This window comes from Tyto alba, unplaced genomic scaffold, assembly GCF_018691265.1.
Source record: "Tyto alba isolate M040663 unplaced genomic scaffold, T.alba_DEE_v4.0 Super-Scaffold_6, whole genome shotgun sequence".
Lineage (NCBI taxonomy): Eukaryota > Metazoa > Chordata > Aves > Strigiformes > Tytonidae > Tyto > Tyto alba.
This window is the reverse complement of record NW_024881327.1, coordinates 31012557-31035423: the sequence shown is the minus strand read 5'-3', so window position 1 is coordinate 31035423 and position 22867 is coordinate 31012557. Positions and strand designations below refer to the sequence as shown.

The 22867-nt window shown below is 37.4% G+C and overlaps 1 protein-coding gene across 7 annotated transcripts in view; it reads left to right on the top strand.

Annotated features, from left to right (window-relative positions):
- TBC1D1 (TBC1 domain family member 1) overlaps window positions 1-22867 on the top strand; it is a 113491-nt gene that overhangs the window by 40204 nt on the left and 50420 nt on the right. For all 7 annotated transcript variants that reach the window (XM_032998959.2, XM_042807660.1, XM_042807663.1 and 4 more), the window contains 5 exons: window positions 11836-12369; window positions 15514-15603; window positions 19402-19506; window positions 20133-20265; window positions 21688-21779. In XM_032998959.2, coding sequence (XP_032854850.1) covers window positions 11836-12369; window positions 15514-15603; window positions 19402-19506; window positions 20133-20265; window positions 21688-21779 — 954 coding nt within the window. The remainder of the gene's footprint in view (window positions 1-11835; window positions 12370-15513; window positions 15604-19401; window positions 19507-20132; window positions 20266-21687; window positions 21780-22867) is intronic.

Genomic DNA, 22867 nt, shown 5'->3' with positions numbered 1-22867 from the left:
TCAGAATTCAGTCACTCTGAAAGGGGTGTGACAGTGTGAACTGTCCAGTTTAGCTGCAATTCAGTGTTTGGTAGTGGTCCATCTGATTTACTATTTTCTAAAGAAACCCAGCCTTAACTTGTGGGGGAGAGTGGAAGAACAAAAAGGAATAATGGAAAATATACTGTTGGGAGAGTCTAAGTAGGTTTAAAATAGCAATTTCTTAATGTTGAAAAGAGAACAGATTCTGAATTTTTGTGTGTGTATGGTTATAATTTGCAGCTGAATAAAGTGTGATGTGGATCAAATTTGATATTTGATAAGTGATAATACACATAAATGGTAGGAGCTCCAGAAATGGCCATGATCATGGGCCAATATATATTATTGAAAGTCTTTGTATATACTCTTACTGATATCTTTTTTATTGATTACAGTTCTCCATATATTGCACTATCATGCAGACACTGTGTTTGAAAAGGCACTGAGGCTAGGTCTGTTCAGTGATTTTTTTGTTTCCTATTGGTACAGCTAGCTTGCTCTGGCTATAATGATGGAAGAGCATCATTGCTATTTTTAGCAAATACCTTGAGAAATTTGAGAATATTTTACATTTTCAGTCAGTCTGGAACTGTGTCTTTTCCATGCTGTGATTTTTATTTTTTTTTTTTCCTCTTTTTCCTGCATTGCATTCTTACACAGGAATAATAAGAGTTTGGAGATCTGCCACTGTAGGTCTTTAGTGAACTTGATACAAGACATAAACATGAGAATTTTTGTCAACAGGGAAAATCATCATGGCATTTTCATAATCTGGAGGCACTGCTAAAACTTCTGCCATCTTGTTCTTAGGTATTTCTGGGGTGGTACCTTGACTTGGCTTGGCTCTGGGATAGCTTTCAGGAATGATCCCATAGCTCCATTTGTCTTGATGGTGCCTTTTATCTATGTTTTGACAGCTATTCTCAATTTAGTTTTGAATGTGCAGCTTTATCTGAAGAGGACAGTGACATCTTGGGTTTTGTGTTGGTATGTGCAGATTCACTATTGGCTATCAATACAAGGTACATTCTTGGCTGCCCTGTAAAAATTAAAGTGAGGAGAAAACAGCCAATGAAGAAGCCAACATTTAAATGAAGAAATGAGATCTGGTTAAGGTGACCAAAAGGACAAACAAATGAAGTAGCACTGCATAGGATGGTATTGCAGGACTGCCAAACAGAGGATAGTTAGTTTATAAACCTGCTCTGCAGCTGATGCATTTCTACCATCCATGGAGGCATTTACAAGTGAAACACTGTCTTGCAGACTGTCTGTAACTGAAGGGCAGGTTTCCACACTGATCATCTTCCTCCTAATACATTGTTAAATGACTTTTTTCAGATATCTGGTATCCCATCTGGTTTTCGTTTTCCCCTCACTTTTCTAGCATGCTTATGTACTTAGTGTAGACATACTGGCTCTTACAGTGACTTTCAGAGGCACCTGATGTAAAGATTTACAGAACAACCATTCTACAAAAGCTTCTTTTTCCAAGCAGCTCTTTCTCTTTTCTTACAAAATTTTTGTCAAATTTGGATCTGAGAAGAAGAATAGAAAACAGAAAAGTTGAACTTTTCACCTACTGTAAAATTTTAAGACAGCTTTATCTTTTAACAGGAGGGAATCGGGGTCTAATTCATCTATCATCATCAGAAACTGGAAAAAGTGACTTTTTAGGACAACAATCCTTGGCTATTTGGAGGAAAAATTGGCAGCTCCCCTAATGTGACCTGGCTGTATCTTAATGGAGGGGATCTTGCTCTTCCCTTTTCTGCCCAACAAAATCACATTTATAGGATATTTTGCGTTTACTGGAAGTTAAGGAAAGCAATGTGTTTTGCACAGTCCTTGATAACATTTTAGCAACTATTTCCAAGGGAGTTAAAACATCACCTACTATTGTAGCTAAATTTCTTCACAAAAAGATGAATAGTTTTAATGCAAATTATATGATAAATGTTTTAGAGTAAATATTCCTTAGTGAATCGTAGGAGGTTGGTAAGCTTTCTGTGAGTTATTTCAAAATACAGTCTAATTCTATAGGCTGTTAACAGTTTCCCTGTATTCTTCTTGTGTAATAAGGGTGTTGCTAGAAGTTGAAGGCTCTTTAGGTGTACTGTTCTTCCTCTTCAGCCATTATACTGAATGCACTGTACATTAGGAATGCCTGGTAGAAATCAACAGCATTAAACTTTAACTTTATAAAACTTTAACTTAACCTATGCCAGTATCATAAAATGTATAGTTATGCCTGAGATGACCATTCATGTAGGAAACAAAGGCTGGCAAACACTTATATGTTCAAAGGAAGTTAGTTTTCAGAAATAAATACATTGTTATTTTGGGTGGTTTACAATGTATTTTAGGGAAAAACAAACATCAAATAAGAAACCAAGAACAAACAAACAAAACCCAACAAACTAGTATCAGCTACTGGTGTGGATTTCATAGAAGTATGAGGTTAATTGACAAGTTTGAATAATCCCATTAGACCTTCTGATAAGAAGCCATCACTAGAAGGCATATGTTAGAAAAAAACATCATAACTCAAAAAGTCCCTAGACATGAGGAAATCTTTTGTTTTACATCTGAAAAAGAGTAAAACTGGTGAACTAAATAACTGCTTTTCTTAAGTGGAAGTCGGGAAAGAATGGGATGTTTAAGCATTCTGTGTTCTCTGTTCTGTGAGTTGAGCTGAGGCAACTGAAATCTACTACTACGCAACAAGGCGGCAAATGCATGCTCATCCATAAGCAAATCAGTTCACCAGCATTTTATACCAGTCAAGCAGAATGCTGGAAAAAGCTGATTAGCTTCTGCACTCCAGTTCGCTTGGGGCCTTTGTAAGTTTAATGTCTGAGTAAGATTTTTATTTAATTATTTTCCTTCCCCTGTGAAAAACATCATCTGTCCCCCTCCCGCCCTCTCAGCGGTTCTAGGGAGAAGGACTGTGGGACTGTCCCTTTCCTCAGGAAGTCTTACTCTATTGTCAGAGTGAGAGAGATGTTGTTTTACTCTATTGCAGGTAGAGCTAACTTATACATCATGTCAATCAAAAGCATTTGTAGGATGATCACCCACACACCCTGTGAAAACTTCAAAATAAATTTTGAGAGGAAGGGGATTTTGAGACATGTTTGGATCAGCTGTCTAACGAGGTTATATCATAACTTCAGTTGTAACATTCATTTATGTCTGTTTTGCTAGCCCCTATTTTGCCATTTGTACCAATTTTGATAACTGTGACAGAAGCCTGAGAGCAAAGGAGACTGACATAGAGCCTGTCTCCTATTGTACAAATGGAATTTAGTCTGATAAATAACTTTTTTTCCCCAAAATGTTCTTAGTAACTAATTTTCCATTTTAAATCCTGTTACTGCCTTTCAATTAAGGAAAAAAAAACAAAACAAAACAACACAAAGTTCCCCTTCCCCCCCCCCCAAAAAAAAAAAAAAACAAACAAGAAAAAACTCATTGTCCTAAAACCTTTCAAACACCATTGCTGTCTTTTTCCATTTATGGCTATCTAAGAATAGGCTTCCCTCTGTTTCGCACCCCGTAATCTCCAACTCAGCCCCTGTGAAGGGAGCTGTTTGCAATTTGCAATTCCACTCCCTACTCCCCTCACCCCCCCAGAAAAAAAAAAAAAAAATCTCGGTTGATAATGAATGAGCACAGATGTTCCTAGCTATTACTTTACAATAAGTATTGCCTCCTTGTTCAACAGTCATCTTGTAAAATGTGAGCCAGGAATCCTGAAGGTACGACCAGCAACTACTGTTAAGTCTTCAAGTGCTGCTTTCATTTGTGAAATTGTGCAAAAAGAAAACTTTGAAACAAAAGATGGAGAAGATAACACTATGAAGATGTTAATGCGCTATTTGAAATACCCATTGACTTTCTCTATTTCACATTTGTTGCTTAAAAGCTTATGGTACTGAACAGAGGAACTGATGAAACAGTACAAGATGAAAATAAAAGATTTGTATCGTAAGGCCAGAAGCAGACTGAGGAAGAATAAATTAGTAAACACCATGTGATAAGTCCTCCAGGTACAGGACATTATACTAATAGACTTCCCAAGAATAGATTTTGTAGGAATATCCCCTTCAGAGCCAGTCAGGTGCCATTGCATTCAGGGGTTCACCAAAAGCCTATGGAGGCCTTACATCAGCTGGAGTTTGCTTTTGGATCATTTTCATGGGAAAAGGGCCTAAAATAAGCAGCAATCTGGGACATGGTAGTTTATTTACAGAGAGTAGCCAGGTTTTATTGTATTTTGGGCTTCAAGTAAGGTATGTCTTGAGAGCATGTGAAAGAAAACCTTAAAGTGTATCAGCAACATGATGCATCTCTCTTGGGGAGGCAGCTCCACCACAAAATAGAGCAGTCCAGCTTCACCAGAACACCGAGTACAATTATGTTCTATTTCTGAACTTGTTTACAATAATCTATAAACAGATTCTGCAAATATTGTTTTTTCAGAAAGGAAAGAAAACCTTTTTGTGCCTCTTCAAATTGCATGGAATGCTCTCCAACTCACATGACTTTGCAAAAAGTGTAACCTTTTCCATCTGTCTGAGGAGTCATGAGGAGGGTTCTCAAGCTGAGATTTGTCTGTAATATTAAAAGGAATGTGATAGTGTGAACATGGCATACAGTACTCACAGTGTCATTCTGCATTACTTGGCAATATTCTGGAGGCAGCACCTGATGTATGTAGGAAGTCTAGTCACCTTATGGCTTGTTATGGTAATGTGTAAACTACAAGAGTACACGTTGGCTATGTAGAGCTCCATTCTCAGTGCTTACTGTGTCAGTCATCTCAGAGGACACTAGTGTCATTCACCATGCTCCAAGTCAAAAACAATTTGGTTTAAACAGATGACTCTTCGCCCAACACAGAATATCCTTTGAATTTTAGTGCATTCTCGTTTATCAGCTTCTTACATACATCCCTGCAAAATCCAAGTCTTAGCCCCATCACCCTTGCTTATCCCATTCTCTGTATAATGCCTGTTCAAACCTAACTAAGCAAACAGCACCCACAAGTAGACATACACATGATTACTTTTACTTTCATAGATCTGTGGTGATATTATTCAGCCATTGAGCTTTCCCTTATGAAGGCTGAAATGACATCTTTGTCTTGCCTTTGCAGGTCTCGTTCCCTAGTCCTCCCAAGCAGCAGCACACCTACGGTGTGGTTAGCCCACTGGCTGCTAGCCTGGCTAGCCCTCTGGTTGTGCTCTGACTCATTCTCCTTTCTCAAAAGATATCCACAAGTTCCCTGGTTAAATGAGACACTTAGTACATTTTAGGTACTATAAAGAGAGATGAGCTAGACCAGCTAATGCAGATGGTGAAACTGCTGACAGTGGCAGAGTTCGTACTTGTTTTATGAGCAGTGAGGATACAGCAGCAAAGTTTTGGATCATATGCCTTGAAGCGTGAAGTCATGGAGCAAAGGTGAACTGTCTCTTCCTGCACACACCGATCCCTAAGTACTTAGGGAGCTGTTGGTAAGAATCTCGCTTTGGCTCTACCCATGGTGCATTCACTATGCACAGAATAACTGATGGGATCTTGCAAAAGACGGTTGTCATCCAGGAACTGGAGGAACTATAAGCTTTATGCCTCTTTTTCTGAATTAGGTCTTGGTTTGAAAGTGGCTTTGTGGGAGGAATAAAAGTCAACAAATAGCAAAGGAAGGAAGCTAATAATTAAAGTACTCTATAGAACTGTTGATTAAGAATGAAGAGGTGAACATTTGGAAAATGAGAATTTAAGTTAATGACTGGAAAAAGTCAATGAGGTGTAGGAGGCTGTAGAGCAGTCTTCAAGCCAGATAATAGAATAAAAAGTCCTGGGATACTTGAGATAAGACCTGAGTATAAAAGATCTTCCAATGAAATGGAAATTAACTTGCAAATTTTGTTACTCATCTTTACCTTGAATTTCCACTAATGTAGAGGAATAAGAAATTTCTGTCGCTTTTAAAACTTTTTTTTTTTTCTTACTTCAATGAGAGACTAAAGACTGCGGTTTTGTGCTAGAAGTTTTTAGTTCGCTCTTTGGTTAAACTAGTCGGCAAGACTTCTCACGAAGGAAGTCTCAGCTGATTGTGTCTTGCCCTTCTTTTTCTGGCAGCAGTAGGTTTCTTCTGGGGAAGAGGAGGTTGTGCAGTCCCCATCATCTGGGTTACTTGGATCTCAGCCGGATCTGACCCGCAGCATCCTTTCGAAGTTTGAAGTTGGATCTAACTTGAAAGTTTGCCTTGCTTTGTGTAAGGAGCTGCACTGTCTGAAGTTACATTCAAATTAAATTATTCTGTGATTCTGAAAGGAAAAATTGTGCAGTATCTCAAGTAAAAAAAAAAATAAAAAGAAAAAAATTGCATTTACATCTAAAAATTAAAATGCATTAGATCTAAAAATGCCGAACTTGAAATCCACTGAGTGGAGAAAACTGTTCAAAAGAGTCAGTTGACCACTACTGTGGGTTTAAGGAGGGATAAGGACAGGAAGCATTGATCTGTTTTGTTACTGCACAGCTGTTTTGCTAGAAGTGTGCTGAAAACAGGCCAACTGCTTTTTAGTACATATCAAACTACTGAAATTAAGGAATTTATGCAGTCTTTTAAAGATGCATATAAATACTTTGCTGTATCTTTTTTTTATATATGTTGTCTAGGTCTCAAAAAGTATTTTCCTTTCTTCTGTTCTGCTACTTTGACAAAGTATTCCATGATTATAAACACCTTATGGGTGACAAAAATATTGCTATGTGTCCTACATAGCAATACAACTACATAGCAATACAACTTGGTGACTTCTCCCAATATATATAGCTGTGGACCCTATTTTTCCTGTAGCAGTACTCTTTAGTAAAATAAAGAAGGAAAGCAAACAGTATTTTATACTTCTTGACATGTTTTATTGAGCCTGCTATAGCCAGAAAAAAAGGCAAGTAAAAACACTTTAAAATAATTCAGATGTCCTCTTGTACTTGAGTAGGCAGACAAAACGCACTTAATCAAAAACATCGACTTTTTTCAAGGGCTTTGTGAAAGATTTTTAAGGCTCTGTTCCAGCCAAGGTGGCATGAGACCTTCTGAAGTTCAACTCAAGATCTGACCCTAATGGTTTTCAGTCTCCAAGAATTTATGGAGCCTATTGTATAAGAGCTGTTCCTGACGACACAGGTCTGTCTTATATTAAACAAACCCATCTACTCTCTTAAAATAGTTAAGCCTGTGCTTGAGCCCTTCACTGACCTGAAGCCTTATGAAGGGGCTGGTAGGTGTAAACTGGTGGGTTTATGCTGTAGGAATAAATACTGCATAGCATCTAAAATCATAAATCATGCCACTGCTTGTTTTTTTGTTTTTTTCCCTAGTCACGGCCAGTCAGTGTGTTAACAGTTATTTTTCTGTGGCATGCTTTGCTTTCCTACCTACTGTGTATTAAAGTAACAGAATCTTTCTTTAGTCTGGTCTTGTTTATCAAAAGGCAGCTGTTGCATTCAGCTGTTACTGGGCTTTTTTTTTTTTTAGAATAGTTTCTCACTCTTTCTCAAATACACTGACAGGCTAAAGACACTGACATCCTACTGCATGTTTGTATGTAAATTTACAAGGTGACTTCTGGATTGCATGGGGAAAAAACGCATCTGCACTTTCCCTTTCTGTGAAGGTAAAAAGCTGTTCCTTGTTCTTCAGATGCAGCAAACCTGTGTGTGCTTAAAAATTATGGCCTTCTCTCATGATTTGGTGCATGGCGTAGAAGCTGTAGCTGTTTGTCTAGTAACAGAATAATGTGCATTAGGAAGTTCTAGGCGTTTGGTTGTGGTTTGCTTGATATTACCCAAGAGTTAATTCACAAGAATATTCAGCATTTCAATTCCCTGCTTTGTCTCTGCAAAATAAACATTCTCATCATAGCAGAAATAACATGGTTTAAAAAAAAAAAAAATAAAAATCACAACAGTGCAGTGTTAGTCCTAACTGCTATAGATTCATACATTTCAGTTGTGTCTTCCGTTCGCCAGTCCTGTTTGGCCCAGAGCGAGTGATGAGAAGGTAGTGTTCTGTGTTTGGTAAAGTTTCATTGTTGCTTACACTGTTGTTCTATACTTAGGTTTGTGGTTTTAGGGAAATAATTTTAGGTCATCAGCAGTTGTTTTTCTGATTACAGAAATAATCTTTATCCACTAATTACATATTTATACTGAGAAACAAGTCAGAAAACAGTTAAAAATAGAAGTATGCAAGAAAAGAGAATTTGCGCAGCAGGAAGAAATCGTACATGTGTGCAGCAGTCCTCCCCCACTGTTCTAGCAAATTCAGATTAGTAGACACAACTACCCATAGGTCTGTATAGGAGATGTTGGTACCTAGGTCACCAAGCTGAGATAGGATGGGACCTCTGAAGGTCAGCTAGCTCAGCCCCCTGCTCAAAGCAGGGTCACCTACAGCAGGTTGCTCAGGGCTGTGTCCACTCAGAGTTTGCATATCTACAAGGATGGAGAATCTGCAACCTCTCTGGGCAAGCTGTGCCAGCATGTGGCCACCCTTAGAATAAAAAAGACTTTTTCTTACATTCAGAAAGAACCCTGCAACCTTTCAAAAACTCCAAGCAACATTAACTTAATTCAGGAGCAACTTGATCCTTGCTGTTTTTTTCGTACAAACTGAAGAGCCATAAAATCTGATTCAGTTTACGTCTTTAATTAGTTGCTGGAGATTTGCAAGAGATGTGGTTAGTTTTTGCCCAGTGGCACGCTGCTTAATCTGGAGAAATTCCAGCTGTGGTTAATAAACATTTGCCAGGAGAAAGCCTACATTGTTTATTTTAATAATTTGAAATAATTATATTTATTTACATTTCTCAGATTTTTTTTCCCCCCCCTTTTTTTTTTTTTTTTTTTAACCTTTACTTGGTCTTCATGTACTCAGCATCCAGGTCTTTGCTGGGAGGACCAGGGTCAGAGGACACACAGGAGTTTGCGGATTCTTTGTTTCTAGATACTTGCATAAAAGGTCTGGAACAGTACACGTAAATGAAAAGAGCACAAGTCTTGATCAGTCCAAGAACAGTTCAGGGGAAACATGTATTTTGTTTTTTTCTCATTTCTCATTCATCATGGCATCTTGTCTTTACTAATGAAAAGAGATTAACATTTCACATATGTAAGGGTCACAGGAAAGTGAGGTGGTGATTTGCTGCTTCTGCTAGAGCAATACTGTATCAAGTGCCTAATTAGAAGTAATAAAATTATATTAACAGGCTGTAAATTTTTTTAGGTTAATAAGCAGGAACAGAGGAGTCAGTGTTTTTCAGTAAGTGTAGCACGGAAGCCAGCTGTTACTTATAAATGACATAATTCAAGCCTTAGCTAGCATGAAAATAAATAAATAAAAATTCCTCTTGGTTTTCATTAACAGGCCCACTAGAGCTCCTCAAACATGAAGTTTATTAACTACTGCAAAGTCGTGTGTGATGTAGTGTCTTTCTCTAACTACTGTATGTAAAGTCCAGCCACTGCTAAATAGCAATTTTGTCAATGTCCATGGTGTTTGATTACAAAAAACTTTAACTCAGCTGTAACCCTTGCAGCACCTGCACTGCTGGAAACTCTCCTTATAGTTATCAGTATGGGAACAGGCAGATGTTCCTGGCTTTAACAAGGTGAGAGTTTCCCAGAAAATACCTTATTCCTTCACTGTCACCTCTGCAGCCTCAGCAAAAGCGGAGGTGGGATCACAGGTCCCTGCGTGTATTCTGGGCAACTCAGAAGCAAAATTACCTATGGCTGCTGAGTCCAGACACTCCCACAAGAGTAGAATGTGTTTATTAGAAAATGCTGAAGCAGTTGGGTAGAATAAAGTTTTATGATTCACTGTCATCCTGGTATATTATGCAACTAAAACTTGGTTCTTTGAAGCAGTATTAGGTAAATAAAACTGAGATGACCCTTGCGCTCACTGTGAAGCAAATACTTATTGTTTGAGGTAATAGAGATTCATTATACCCTATGTTGCTCTTGTATATTATTAAGAAGTTAAGCACATAGCTGCCTGAGCTCAAGGCTTTCCAACTGGTTCATGACATAGCTGAGAACTGACTTCTGAAGTCATGACCCTGCTTTTCTTACCTCCCCCCCATTGCATTTGCCGAGTGATTAGCTGGTGAGTCATGCCTTGCCCTCACCGGTGAAGTAATGCTTCCTGAGTCATCTAATTTATTTATTCTGTAATCTGTTACTTGTTGTCTTAAATCTACTAGCTGTATATATGTGTGGGTGTATATCCATCCATCCATCCATCCATCCATCCATCCATCCATCCATCCATCCATCCATCCATCCATCCATCCATCCATCCATCCATATCTCTGTATCTATTCTTCCTTATCTATAAAAAGAATCCTACCAAGGTCGTTATGAGCACCCACAACATAAGCATTCAGTTTTCACTGTTCAACCTTTTTTTTTCTCCTCTAAGTCCTTTGCTGTTTCCTGCTTGATTTATGTAAATTATTGCATTATGCTTAAGTGTTAGATAGACATAGAAAGTCAGAAAAAGACAGAAGTCATGTCTGCAAAGCATTCTTGAGGTTTAGGGATGCCTTTTCTCATAGGGGAGATGGTGGTTCTGGGCTGCTGTTCTAGTCTGCTTCCTTCTGTATTGTCCACAACCAAATACTTGTAAGTAAGCAAGCTCCAAGTGATACTTGACAGAATAAATTTGTTTTGTCAGGAAACCGGCACACTTAGCATGGATTTTTCTCAAAGTAATTTGGGGAAATTAAAGAGTTGGCAGAATTATCTGCTGTAATCGTAGATGGTGGCCCTGCATTTGTCATTAAGGTTCTTCTGCAGCCTGTGCTGCTGCCATAATCTCCTAGGCCAGTCAAAGCAGTGGGATGTAACCAAGCATCAGCCTCACAGCAGTTTAGCAGATAGTGTATGTATGTACCTTGTAACCATATCAGAAACTGTGGCTGTTTACTGTTACTTAAAATATATCAGATGGCAGTTTAGGTTTTGTTTATAATTACAATATCGGTGGGCAGTAACGGACTGCTGTCTCATACAGATGCCCTGCAAGTGATACTGCATGTGGAAGTAATATTATTTGAATGTGTCATCTGGAATGGTTCTAAAATAATGAATACATTTCTTTAAAAAACAGGTATTTACATTTGAAAAAACAAAACAAAACAAAACAAAACAAAAAAAAACAAAACAAAAAAAAAAAAAACAAAAAAAAAAAACCACAAAAAACACCCAGCACCAAACTGCCATAACAAGGTAGTGCGCTATTATGAAGGTGAAAGCAAATTTGCAAGAGATTTATTAATCTATATGACATGAGTGCTTGTATAAGAGAAGAGAGTGAAAAATAACAGAGATGAAATAACTCCCAACTAGTTAGTCTGTAGGCTTCTCTTATGTTTTCTGAACTATTTTTGTCTTAATTTTGAGTTTGAATTTGTCACATTACACTGGTTGATTCAGGTGCAAAAGTTTTACTGAAAACACAGAGCATTACAAGAGATGAAGCTCTTTTGACAAGGTGTTGATGATGGTGAACTCCTGGCAAGGAATAAAAAGAGAAATTCATCTAGTCAGTATTTAACTTTTATAATGTATCTGTTGGACAAATACAAGATCACTTCAACTGGTCATTCAGAAAACAAAACCAGATTAGCAGTTCTGGAAAAACAACAGCAGGGAGCACCTCTTAGTGTTGCAACTTTTTTGTCATAAAGCACCGAATGCCAATGTATATTTTTTTTCCCCCTCCTCCAGGTGCCTGAGATTATAAGTTCTATTCGACAAGCTGGGAAAATCGCTCGTCAAGAAGAGTTTCAGAACAATCTCTCAGATGTTGAAGACCCTTTTGCTAAAAAGTTCGAGGTGCTGTTCTGTGGACGGGTGACAGTAGCACATAAAAATGCACCTCCAGCACTCATAGATGAATGCATTGAGAAATTTAATCGTGCAAGTTGTACAAAAAAATCAGATTTCAACTCATCGTCCCAACAACATGAAACTGCCAATAACTTTGGAGGCTTCTCTTTCAGCAACAAATTTCGGTCTGTCTTCCAGCCCTTGGTCAATGAAGAGGAGGAGAAAAGGCCAATTAGGAAATCTTTTTCTCAGCCTGGGCTTCGTTCCTTTGCTTTTAAAAAGGATTTGCAAGAGGGAAGCCATCGCAGTAACAGCTTTGTCAGGTCTTTTGAAGAAGATGCAATTTCACTGAACCTAAGAAGTCAACTTATCTATGGACACAGTGTTGTGCAGCCAACAGACATTGCAGAAAACCGGACGATGTTGTTTACGGTAAAGCAAGATTTGCAACTCTTGGTGGTGTTTTCACATCTTGGAGTTTGGAGTGGCAAACACCAAAGTAGACGTTCTGACAGATGGCATTTACTTCTTTAATAACTTAATTGCAATTACCAGACTTTAGGTTAAACTTGTCTATTTCTCTAGAAAGCATTACCAGTCAGTGTAAATTGGTTTACATAGTCAAAACAAGTTGATATTCAATAGTTTAAAACGACACTACCTGAAACATTGGACTTCTAAAAACAGCTTTTACAGAGCTACAACAAGTTAGTAGGTAGTTATACAATTGCAAAATGATACATACAATTACACTAACTAGTAAAAGCAAACATAAATTTCCAGGTGAATGAATTACCTGTAACTAGAGCAGAAGGACCAAACCACAGCTGGGGGCTATAGACTTTATGTCCTGGGCTAAGCAGTGTAATTCACAAATGTGTTCCTGCTGCCAACAGGACTGTGTAATGATGGAATAGTGTGGTAACTTCCTGGGCTAGTCCACACCTGCTTCCACTCCTGTCCTGCTTTTGCGTGGCTAGCAATGCCTTTGCCTTGATAGGTGAGCTGCAAAAGTCTTTTTCAAGACCTGAGAAAAGGGTAGGGAATAGGTTATTTGTTCCTTTTGCAGCCCTCATGATAGATAAGTTATATAACATATTTCATATATCTTACGAACAGAATGCAAACCTGGAGCTGATATTGCAAAGGCTAGCTGACATAAGGTCATCTTGGATCTGTCAGCTGCTGTTGGGGCTGGGAGTTTTTAGGGACAGTAACACAGCAGAGTGAGTGGAGTTACAGCAGGTTTTTTGGAGGGGGGAAGAAGTGCTGGTTTAAGAAGGTTTGCCAAGGTGTTGTGTCTGTAAAAAGTAACACACAGAAAGAGGTGTGGTTATCTACACCTGATTTAAAACTTCTGTGTAGTTGTGGCAGGCTGGCATCAGAGAGAGAATTGGAAGAATGTGGAGAGAAGTTTTGTGCCCCACTAAAAACAATTCCGTGTTTACATTCTTCCCCTGATCATGTATTTCACAGAGAAAATATAGATGCCCTTTATAATAATGCCAATTTTTTAAACAACTCTTGACTCTATTATTAATTAATGGCACATATTTTAGATATACTGAGATTATAGATGGACTGCTTAGGTCCAGATCCTCTTACTCCAGTGAGGGCATTTTAAACTTAGGTTAAATAGATAGAGCAGCTCTCAAAGACACATGCAGCTTCAGTCTGAATATAATGTCAGTGCTGACAGGCTCATTTCCAAATTGTGGGGCTCTGCTGAGCTGGCTTTCTATCTTGGATTGCTTTTTGCCTGGGAAAATATTGTTTAGTATGCCCAGTTGTATTCTTTTACCATTCAGCCAGTTGAAATTCAGCTGAATATAAGGAAGTGAAGTAACTGTGGTTGTGCCTCCGGTATCCCCAGGCGAGCAGCTCGTGGCCGAGCTGAGTTGGTTGGTTAGCCATCTCCCGTGATCAGCAAGTTCTGAGTAACGGTATGCATGCAGTGTGCACAGGTCTTCGCCTTTGCTCATCAGTTTCTGTTTGGCTACATGTGAAATGCTTAAAAGTAACTTTATATCCAGAGGGAAAAATTTGTATTTTCTCAGTTAAAGTTCCTACTTGGATTTTCCCTAGGACTGCAGCAGAGATTGGTTGGTGTATGAGGTGTGAAAAATGTTCAGATGAATTATCTGCTCATCTGATTCAGACAGTCCTGATTTTGATATCTCTTCCTGAAGAACTGCTCTCCTAGCCAATCTTTTAGGATTTTGGTTTGTGGTTTTTTTTTTTGTGTGGTTTTTTTTTTTTTTTTTTTTTTTGTTTGGATTTTTTGTTGTGTTTTTTTTTTTTTAGGCTTTTCTCCTGGCTGTATTTTGAGGGGGAACAGGGAATGTATTGTTTGTGGGGTTTTTTTTTCCCTTGTTCAATTGGCTTCCCATGATCCCTGCTGCCCTGGGACCAAGTGTAAAAAGGAATATGTGGGGCTGAGCTAAGATCGAGCCTCTTGCTGCAAGGGAGGGGAAGGCAGCAGCAATCAGGAGGAGGCTGCTGAGTAGTTGTTGGAAGAAGTAACCCCAGGAACATGTGTGAGATCAGCCCTGGGGACAATACAAGGAAACCAGCAGGGATTTGGGGAAGATCATTGTGACTTGTTCAAGTGAAGGAAGAGGTGGAAGGTGAATGCATAGGACTATTTTTAGGCACACAGAGGTGGCACATCTCACTTGATCCATTCACACACAGGATTCCTTTCCCTCTTCCTTAAGAAATTACAAATATATTGGTGCTGTTGATGTTTTTATGTGCATCTTTTTGAATTTGGTAGTGGTTGAAGCTTCAGTGGGTTTGTCTTAAGTCATGATGCTCACGAATGGATCCAGATTCCACGCATCTTCCCTAAAATGTGAAAAGATACATGTCCTTAACAGACTTCCTGATGTTCTAGAAATTCATGAGGAATTTAAATGTTATCTGTTAAAATGTTACAAAGACGTTGCCAGAAGCTGAAAAATTTAAAACAATAGTTGCATCTTAAAAATGCCCTTTATCCATTAAAAGTTAGCATGAGCTCTTGGGTCAGTGCTGTACAAATGGCCTACAGATTAAATTAAGTTAGAAAATATACTCCACTAAGCTTATTTGTATAGTTTAAATTAAAGCCTTTAAATTAAATGCTATGTGTGTCTTATATAAATAACCCCCTAAAAAATAATTAGGTGGAATACAGGTGGAGGCACACACTTGGATTTATATTTTAGGACCATTTCATTAAGTAGTTCTGGGGAATGTGCCAAGACAGAAAAATAAGAAAAGGGAGTGTGAGTATATTTTCTCAGTGCAAAGTATGTTACTTGTAGTATATTACTCTTATCTAATTAAACACTATTCTCAGTCTCCTGTCTCAAATGTGAAACTAAATCTTAGTTCAGTAGTGTGTACAACTGAATGACAAATCAATGTTGTTGCAGTATTTTCTCTTTCTTTGGTAATAATAGACTAATTGGTCTAAATATACAGATAGAAAAAAAAAATTGAGATTTATATCGAGGAAACATTTTTATAGCAAGACAAAGGGAAGTATAATGTTACTTGTTATCGTCTTCCTATTTATTTTGCTTTTTTTAGATTGGCCAGTCTGAAGTTTACCTTATCAGTCCTGACACAAAAAAAGTAGCAATTGAAAAAAGCTTTAAAGAAATATCCTTTTGTTCTCAGGTAAGATTGCAATGTATTCTTTCTCTCTTTCTTTGTTTAAATGTTCTCCACTTGTGAATGCTCATGTACTCCTCTCTCCTAGCATTTCAGATGGATTCTCACCCCAGCGGTTTCAGTAATTGCTATCGACAAGTTGCTAGTTAATCAGTAATTTTGTAAAACCATCATTCTTTTCTCATGCTTTGCATTGTAATTTCTGAGATAAAGACTCACTTGTGTGTATGATGGATGAATAATATGAGCTAGAAGGAACACCCTGGTCAGCTCTAGTTTGAGATTCCAGCAGACATGATTCACAGTTGTGCAGATCTGGCATTCTGAGCCGTATTTTTCAAGAAGTGATAATGAAAGGAGAAAAATTATATATAAGAGTTATCTGAAGAATACTTTGAAAATACATTTTTTTTTTCAAGAGTATAAGTTGCATATGTATGAAAGATGACAACCCTCTGCCATGCAGAGGTAGTGTGTGTGATGCACTGAGGACAAGCATGTTTCAGAGCCTCCTCATTCACTCTTAGTCCCTGTTCTTTATGCCGCAGTTTGCTTCCCTGTCCTTCTGCCTCTAATTTTTGTGGCTCTGACTTTGATTATGCTTGGATTATGTTAGGGAGCAGTTTATCTAATGACTTATTTCCAGTGGTGTTGTTTTGAAAGAGATGCAATTTTCACATGTGAAGTTGTGGTAGTAGCATTGCAGAGGTTACACTGGTGTATGATTCACACTCAGCTCGTCAGTGTGAGGGCAGAACAGTCACCGTCACATCAAGGACATGGGACAGCCTGGGCAATTACAGTGCTCCTGTATGGGCAGCTGCACTGACTGCTGGGGTCCTGTGTACAGGAGCAGACAACTCTCCTTTGAGAGTTGCTCAAATATCAACCTGGAGACTGAAATGACTGTTCATAAAGACATTTCATAGGCCAGTTGCTTTTGTTACCTAACCAGTGTCATGATGCAAGGATTTGTCTTTCACTAGCAATTTTCTGTCCTGCAGGGCATTATTTGTATTTAGTTTTTTGTGTACCAGAATTTATTCAGATTAAGCGAATGAGGAAATTGTATTTAATTCATTAGATGGGGATAGAGTCGTTAGAGAACAGTTAGTTCTTTTAAAACCTGTTACAGATAATTTTAGTTTAAACCTCTGAGAAAATAACCCAAACTATATTTATGTAAATAAACTTACATTTATTGAGGAATGGATGTTCCTACTAGTTTAACTTAAAGTTCACCTTGGATTAAACCAATGCAATGCTTGTTTGTACCTTGGGGCTTGGGTGGGAATAAGATATATATACACCAGGATGTAAATTTTTCTGCTCTTTCTTGCCCTAAGAACTATTTTGCACTTGGCTTACTTGCATAGTGCAGGTCTACTCAGTGCATCACTGGTTATGGTTCTAATGATATTGGGAAAAAACTTTTTTTTTTTTTTTTGCAATGGGTTCATTTACCTATTTTTAAATATAAGGAATATGATTTGCTGTTATTTCCTTCTAGCTTTTTTGGACTGTTGGTTTGTGGGTTTTTTTATAAATTACTGTGTTTTTAATTTCATGAGGATAGCTTTCATCACTAAACATACGCGTATCTATTCTGAAGATTTTAGACTAAACATAAGTAGTTTGCATGCTCTCAGATCAAGAGCTTTGAAGAGAACCCCTTGATCACAGGAAAATCTTTATCCCCATGTTCCCTTAGGCCATCTCCTTAGGTAGGAGCTAGTTAGGTAGACTCTGTGACTTGCCCTGAAGGTCAGCAGACGGTTGTGCTCCTCAGAGCAATAAGAGTGAGATTCTGATTGAATTCTCCCCTCCTGTCTGAAGGATGTGTTGCTGGGCAGATGTTACGTCAGTTGGGGTTGGTGTTGGGGTACACAGGGCGTTTCCCCCAACTATGCACATCCCAGAAAACCGGATGGAACGATCTTATAGACTCATCTTGATTGTACAAGAACTTTAATAATCTTTTATTGAAGGCATTGGAGTTAAATTATAAGGGAGATCAGAATCAGTACTTAATTTCCAGAATGCCCAGTCCATTTAGTGAGGTATTATAATGGCGGAAAGAAGTTTGTGGTCCTGGGGCAGTATCAGAATTAGCTAATCTGAAACAGGTAAAAGCATTTGCCAGCTCCTGGTACCTCACAGTTTTGTGGGCAGGGCCATGATCCCAGCTGAGTTTTTAGAAGAAATTGGCTTTCAGAAGAAGAAACATGGGCTATGAGGTTAGAGAGGGGTCTCAGTGTGTTGTATACGTGTCTCTGATGTGGATGATGGAGGGAGAGAGTCTGCAGGTTCCATCAGCCTGTTCTTGCTTTTTCACATAGCTGCCTTCTGAAATGCTTAGCCTGGACATCCAATGGAGCTAGAGTTGGAGAAGCTGCAGGCTTTACATCATTTGAATGTCCTTCTGATCTTTTTGTTCTCATGGCATATTAGTGCCTGATGTTTGTGTAATAAAGTGGTTGTTACGTATGTGTATTTGTCATGCTCCCAACAAACCGGGTATTTCCATATACATTAAATTATTTTCCTTTATTCAGCTGGCATGCTCTGAAGGTTTATTGTTGGTATTTCAAATGAAAAGACAATGTTGTTTGGATTGTTTAAAGATAACTTATGCTATTACGTGTTCTTTTGGGGGACACCTGACCATTCTGTTTCATAGAAGTATTCACTTTTTACGCTTTTAAAATGCTTTTTTAAAATGTTTTCTTCATGATAAAAAGACAAAATTAATATTCAGTGGTTCTTGGTGTGTTAACAAGGGAAAGCAAAAAAAAAAAAAAAAAAAACCAAACCAATAAAAAAGTCCTGCTTCGCATCTTCAGGCTGTTGAAATTTCACTGAAATTTCTGATTTACTGTGATTCATCATTATGATTTTTGATGCAACAGTTTATTGCCTCTCTTCACCCAACTTTAATACTGTTGTGCCATGGCAGCTAGAAAGTAGTAAAATGGTGCTGAGTGTAATTGAATTTTTATAAACAGGCTCTACCGCTGTGCATGTGATTCATCATCATAAGGTTTTTTTGTTTTGCTTTGTTTTTTAACCAAGAATGATGCACTGGAGGAGACATGCACTGGGATTACTTAACTCTACTCATCTGAAAGTCTTTTCATAAAAGAAAAAAATTCCCAGCAAGTAAAAAACCTTCTTAGCATTTTACCAGGATGTACTGTTTATCTACTGTTGCAAGTAGATAGTGCCTAAATTTGCATGCCTTTTAGGAGAAAGAAATGCTTCCATGAGTGATCTTTAAGTAATATATTTAAACATTTGAATTTTTTAACTAGCCAAGTTTTTATCTGGATAAAAAAAAGTTTAAAAAATTGTTTATCCATTTTTCACTCTAGCTTTGATTTGCTCTTACAAATGTAAAATAATCATTGACCATTTAAGCAAAAGAGAAGAAAAACAAGCTTTTTTTTCCTGCAATTTCCAATATTAAGTAAAATACATCTTGAATAGTATTTATTCATCCCTGTAAGCATTTTCCAATGGATATGGATATAAAATTAAGTAATTAAAAAAAACCCACAAAACCCCAAAATTAATGAACAACCTCTGAATTAACTGAAATTTAAAATATTCATAAAGTAATAGGTTCTATAACAGAATAGGTTTTTAATGGCCAGATGCCTTTAATCTAGCTGTCTAGCTGTAACAGAGACATGCGGCCTATCTGTAATGCTGTTGGTACTTTCATGCTTTAGTTACTCAAAAAAATACAGGTACAAAACATTGAAAGTAAATATGACTGCTTCATTAATGTTGTTTTTGTGCTAGGGAATTAGACATGTGGATCACTTTGGGTTCATCTGCAGAGAGTCTTCAGAAAATGGAGGCTTCCACTTTGTTTGCTACGTGTTTCAGTGTACAGATGAAGCACTGGTAAGTGAAACAAAAGAGCCTAATAGAATATTAGGCCCTAAAAGTCTTCTGTTGCTCCATGCTCTGTATTTTCCTGAATGTCTTCAAATCCTGCTCCACTCAGAAATATAATTACTTTAAAAATGTAACTAATATAGCAGTCTGCAAAGGAACTTTTAATTTGTTTTGAAGGCAGAAGTGAAAATCCCCTTTAAAATCCAATAAAACTTACTTTCAGTGCACAAACTAAGTTAGACTGTATGCCTCTTTTTGGAAGAGGTTTTCTTCATAGTGCACCTGTTCAGAAAATCAGGACTATAATACTGTGCTCTAGGTCAGGCCAGTGCATCACAGCTGCGATAAGTTTTTTTATCACAAAGAAAGGTTTCTAGATAGAGGTAGTATCTTTTATTAGACCAAAGTAATAAAATTGGGTGGCCTGGAGGAGATACGACTTCATGATGAGTTTTGTCTTGCGTGTGTGTTTGTGCACAGAAATGACATGGGAACAGCTTTTCTTTTTAATTATAAGCACATTCCCAAACAAGCAGCAATATCATTCTAAAAGACTGTTGTGTTTGTGTTAAGGAAAACAGAAACTCAGTGGAGGAGTAAAACTCTGTTCTTTTGCACTCTATTCTTTTTAGGTTGATGAAATCATGATGACATTGAAACAGGCTTTCACTGTAGCTGCTGTGCAACAAACTTCGAAGGCGCAGGCCCAGATCTGTGAAGGATGTCCTATGCAAAGCTTGCATAAACTCTGTGAAAAGATAGAAGGTGAGGTTTAAAGAACTTTCTGGTCAAATATTTTTTATAACAATTTTATTGGGGGACAATTTATATGTGAAACCCTAAGAGAATGAATGCTTAAAAAGAGCTTGGGATTTAGGATGGAGTGTTGAAAGCCAGTCTGTTGACTGCAATGTCAAGTTATCAGTAAAGTAGTAAGAATTTTCTAACAAAAGTTAAGATGCTTTCTTGTATTTTAGTTGACTTTTCAAAAAGTAATTAAGAGTCGAAATATTACTGAATTGCAGCTAGCTTGGCTCTATTAGTTGTCTAAAGACAAAAGGTTGTAGATAAGGAACTTCTCAAGAATATATGCTGCAATAGCTATGGCCTGCTGTCCTGTTGAATCCACTCAGATACTGGCATTACACTACCACTAAACATGAACCGAACAGTATGCTTTTAGTATACATTTTTGCAGTGTTGATCTATGCTACTTCATGAAAATGCAGCAGTTAGAATTGTAGCTGTTACCCAGAAAACAAGTACAAGACAAAAAACCCCAACTATTTGCATTCCAGCAAATTTCAGTTAGGTTTTATTCATTTGAGCGATGTCTGGGGTGAATAAAGGGCAACAGCAGCTTGTCAGATCACATGACAGTAGCTTGTTGGACTAAAACCTATCTAGTATTAATTTGATGAAACTGGAGAACTTCCAAAACTACTTTTCACTCTATTTTGGTCTTTAGCTAGCTATGATTTTCGAGAAATTTCTTAAAGGCAAATGATTCTTAATGCCTTTAATCATGCCAGCTGGTTAATTGTATCGTCTGCTTCTGAAGGAGAAATGCCATGATCAGAAACTGAAGTGCAAACTACTGTTGATGGTTTGCTGTTTTTCCACAGATAATATAGGAAAGGATTTTAATCTAGGATGAGAGCAGAAAAAAATAATCTGAATGAAAGGGTAGTCTGCTTTAGACTGTCTGTAAATGTTTTCAGCAAGAGGCAAAGCAAGAACTTCACTAACATGCAATAAATTTACTCTTTTTCAGAAGAGGCTAAGGCATACAAATTGGAGAAAGTCAGTTGAAATTAGATTTTTATCACAAGCAAAATCCAAGCAGTACTGCATAAAACACCAAAAAAGCAGTCTGATAAAATGCAGTAGATTGTGGTTGTATTTTATCTTGTGTGATAATGGAATCTGCAGCTCAGAGTATAATCCTGGTCTGTGCTCAGTAAATCTCCTCGTTGCAGAGTTCATGCCCCTCATTTTAAAGACATGAATTCAGTAGTAGCTTTAAATTAACTTAGAATTCTTTCTAGTGCCCTGTTATGAAACCAGTGCAATGGGTCAGCTCAAATGACTGGTGAGCTTTGGCTTAAATTGTGTGCATATTTATGTGACTGATTAATTCTGACAAATTTGACCCCATGATTTGTTCTTTTTTGTTCCTCTTGGTAGGGTTACACCCTTCTAAGACTAAACTAGAACTACAAAAGCATCTAACAACACTAAATAACCAGGAGCAGGCCTCTGTTTTTGAAGAGGTTAAGGTAAGCTCTTTGTTTCCTACAGGATTTTAAAGCAATTGATGTTTTCTGCTAACATCAGTGTGAAGCACCAAAGTTATTTTAATTTTTTGGTTAATTATTCATTATCTTTATTTAAAAGACTGTTAATCACCTTGTGCTTTAATTTGGATATCATTATTTTTCTAGAGCTGTTAAAAACTTATCTTTTGATGAAAATGGCTTATTTTACTCATTTTTCTTTCCCTAATACTACTTGCTTTCCATTAAAATATTGACTTGTCAATGAGTAAAACTGCACACATTTTTTTGTGGGTGAAGGCAGTAACTTATACTGTGAGAATATTCAACTGTTACTTTGACCAAACCAAATTACAGTAACATTCCCAGATCAGAAAATTTCCTGCCTTAAATTTACCTTATATCTTAATACTTGTCAAGCTAACTAAAAAGTTTCACTTTCTATCTTCTGAAAGAAATACATTTTAGCACAGAGGAAAGCATAGCTGGACTTAAGACAGATGATGAACATTTTAGGAAATGTCATTGGGCCTGGCCCACTATTGAAGATTAGGAAATTTCAGACTTTAAAAAAAATTGTTTCCTTCCTCTCTTGAGTCATTTCAGTCTCTTTGTATGTTTCCATGTGGCAGTTTATCATCCAGTACCAAATTTGGAAGTTACTCTGTGGGAGCATTTCCATGATCTAAGTAATTTCTTAATATGCAGCAGCTAGCTGGCACTGTTGCCTTTTAGTATTCTGTACACATTTTAACGGTCTAAAGCTTCTAGTAGTCACAGTAAACTGTTAATTGCTTCTGGTGAGTCTGAAAACAGTTAACTTGGTAAAACCAAGGGTAAAGTATGTCTTTCCTGCCTGTCTTTTTCAGCTGATTTTTTTAGTTAAACTGCATGAGATTTTAGTTGTCACATTCTTACAGCTTTATATGTTGTAACTATGATTTACATTTTTAGATAACTGTCTTTCTAAGGACATTTTTATTAATCTGATGTGGTACTTTGGCATTAGCTAATTCATATTTATCCTCTGAATTACATCAGTAGTCTTAAAACAGCATATGCTTTTCAAAAGTTCAATTTCTGAGATTCAA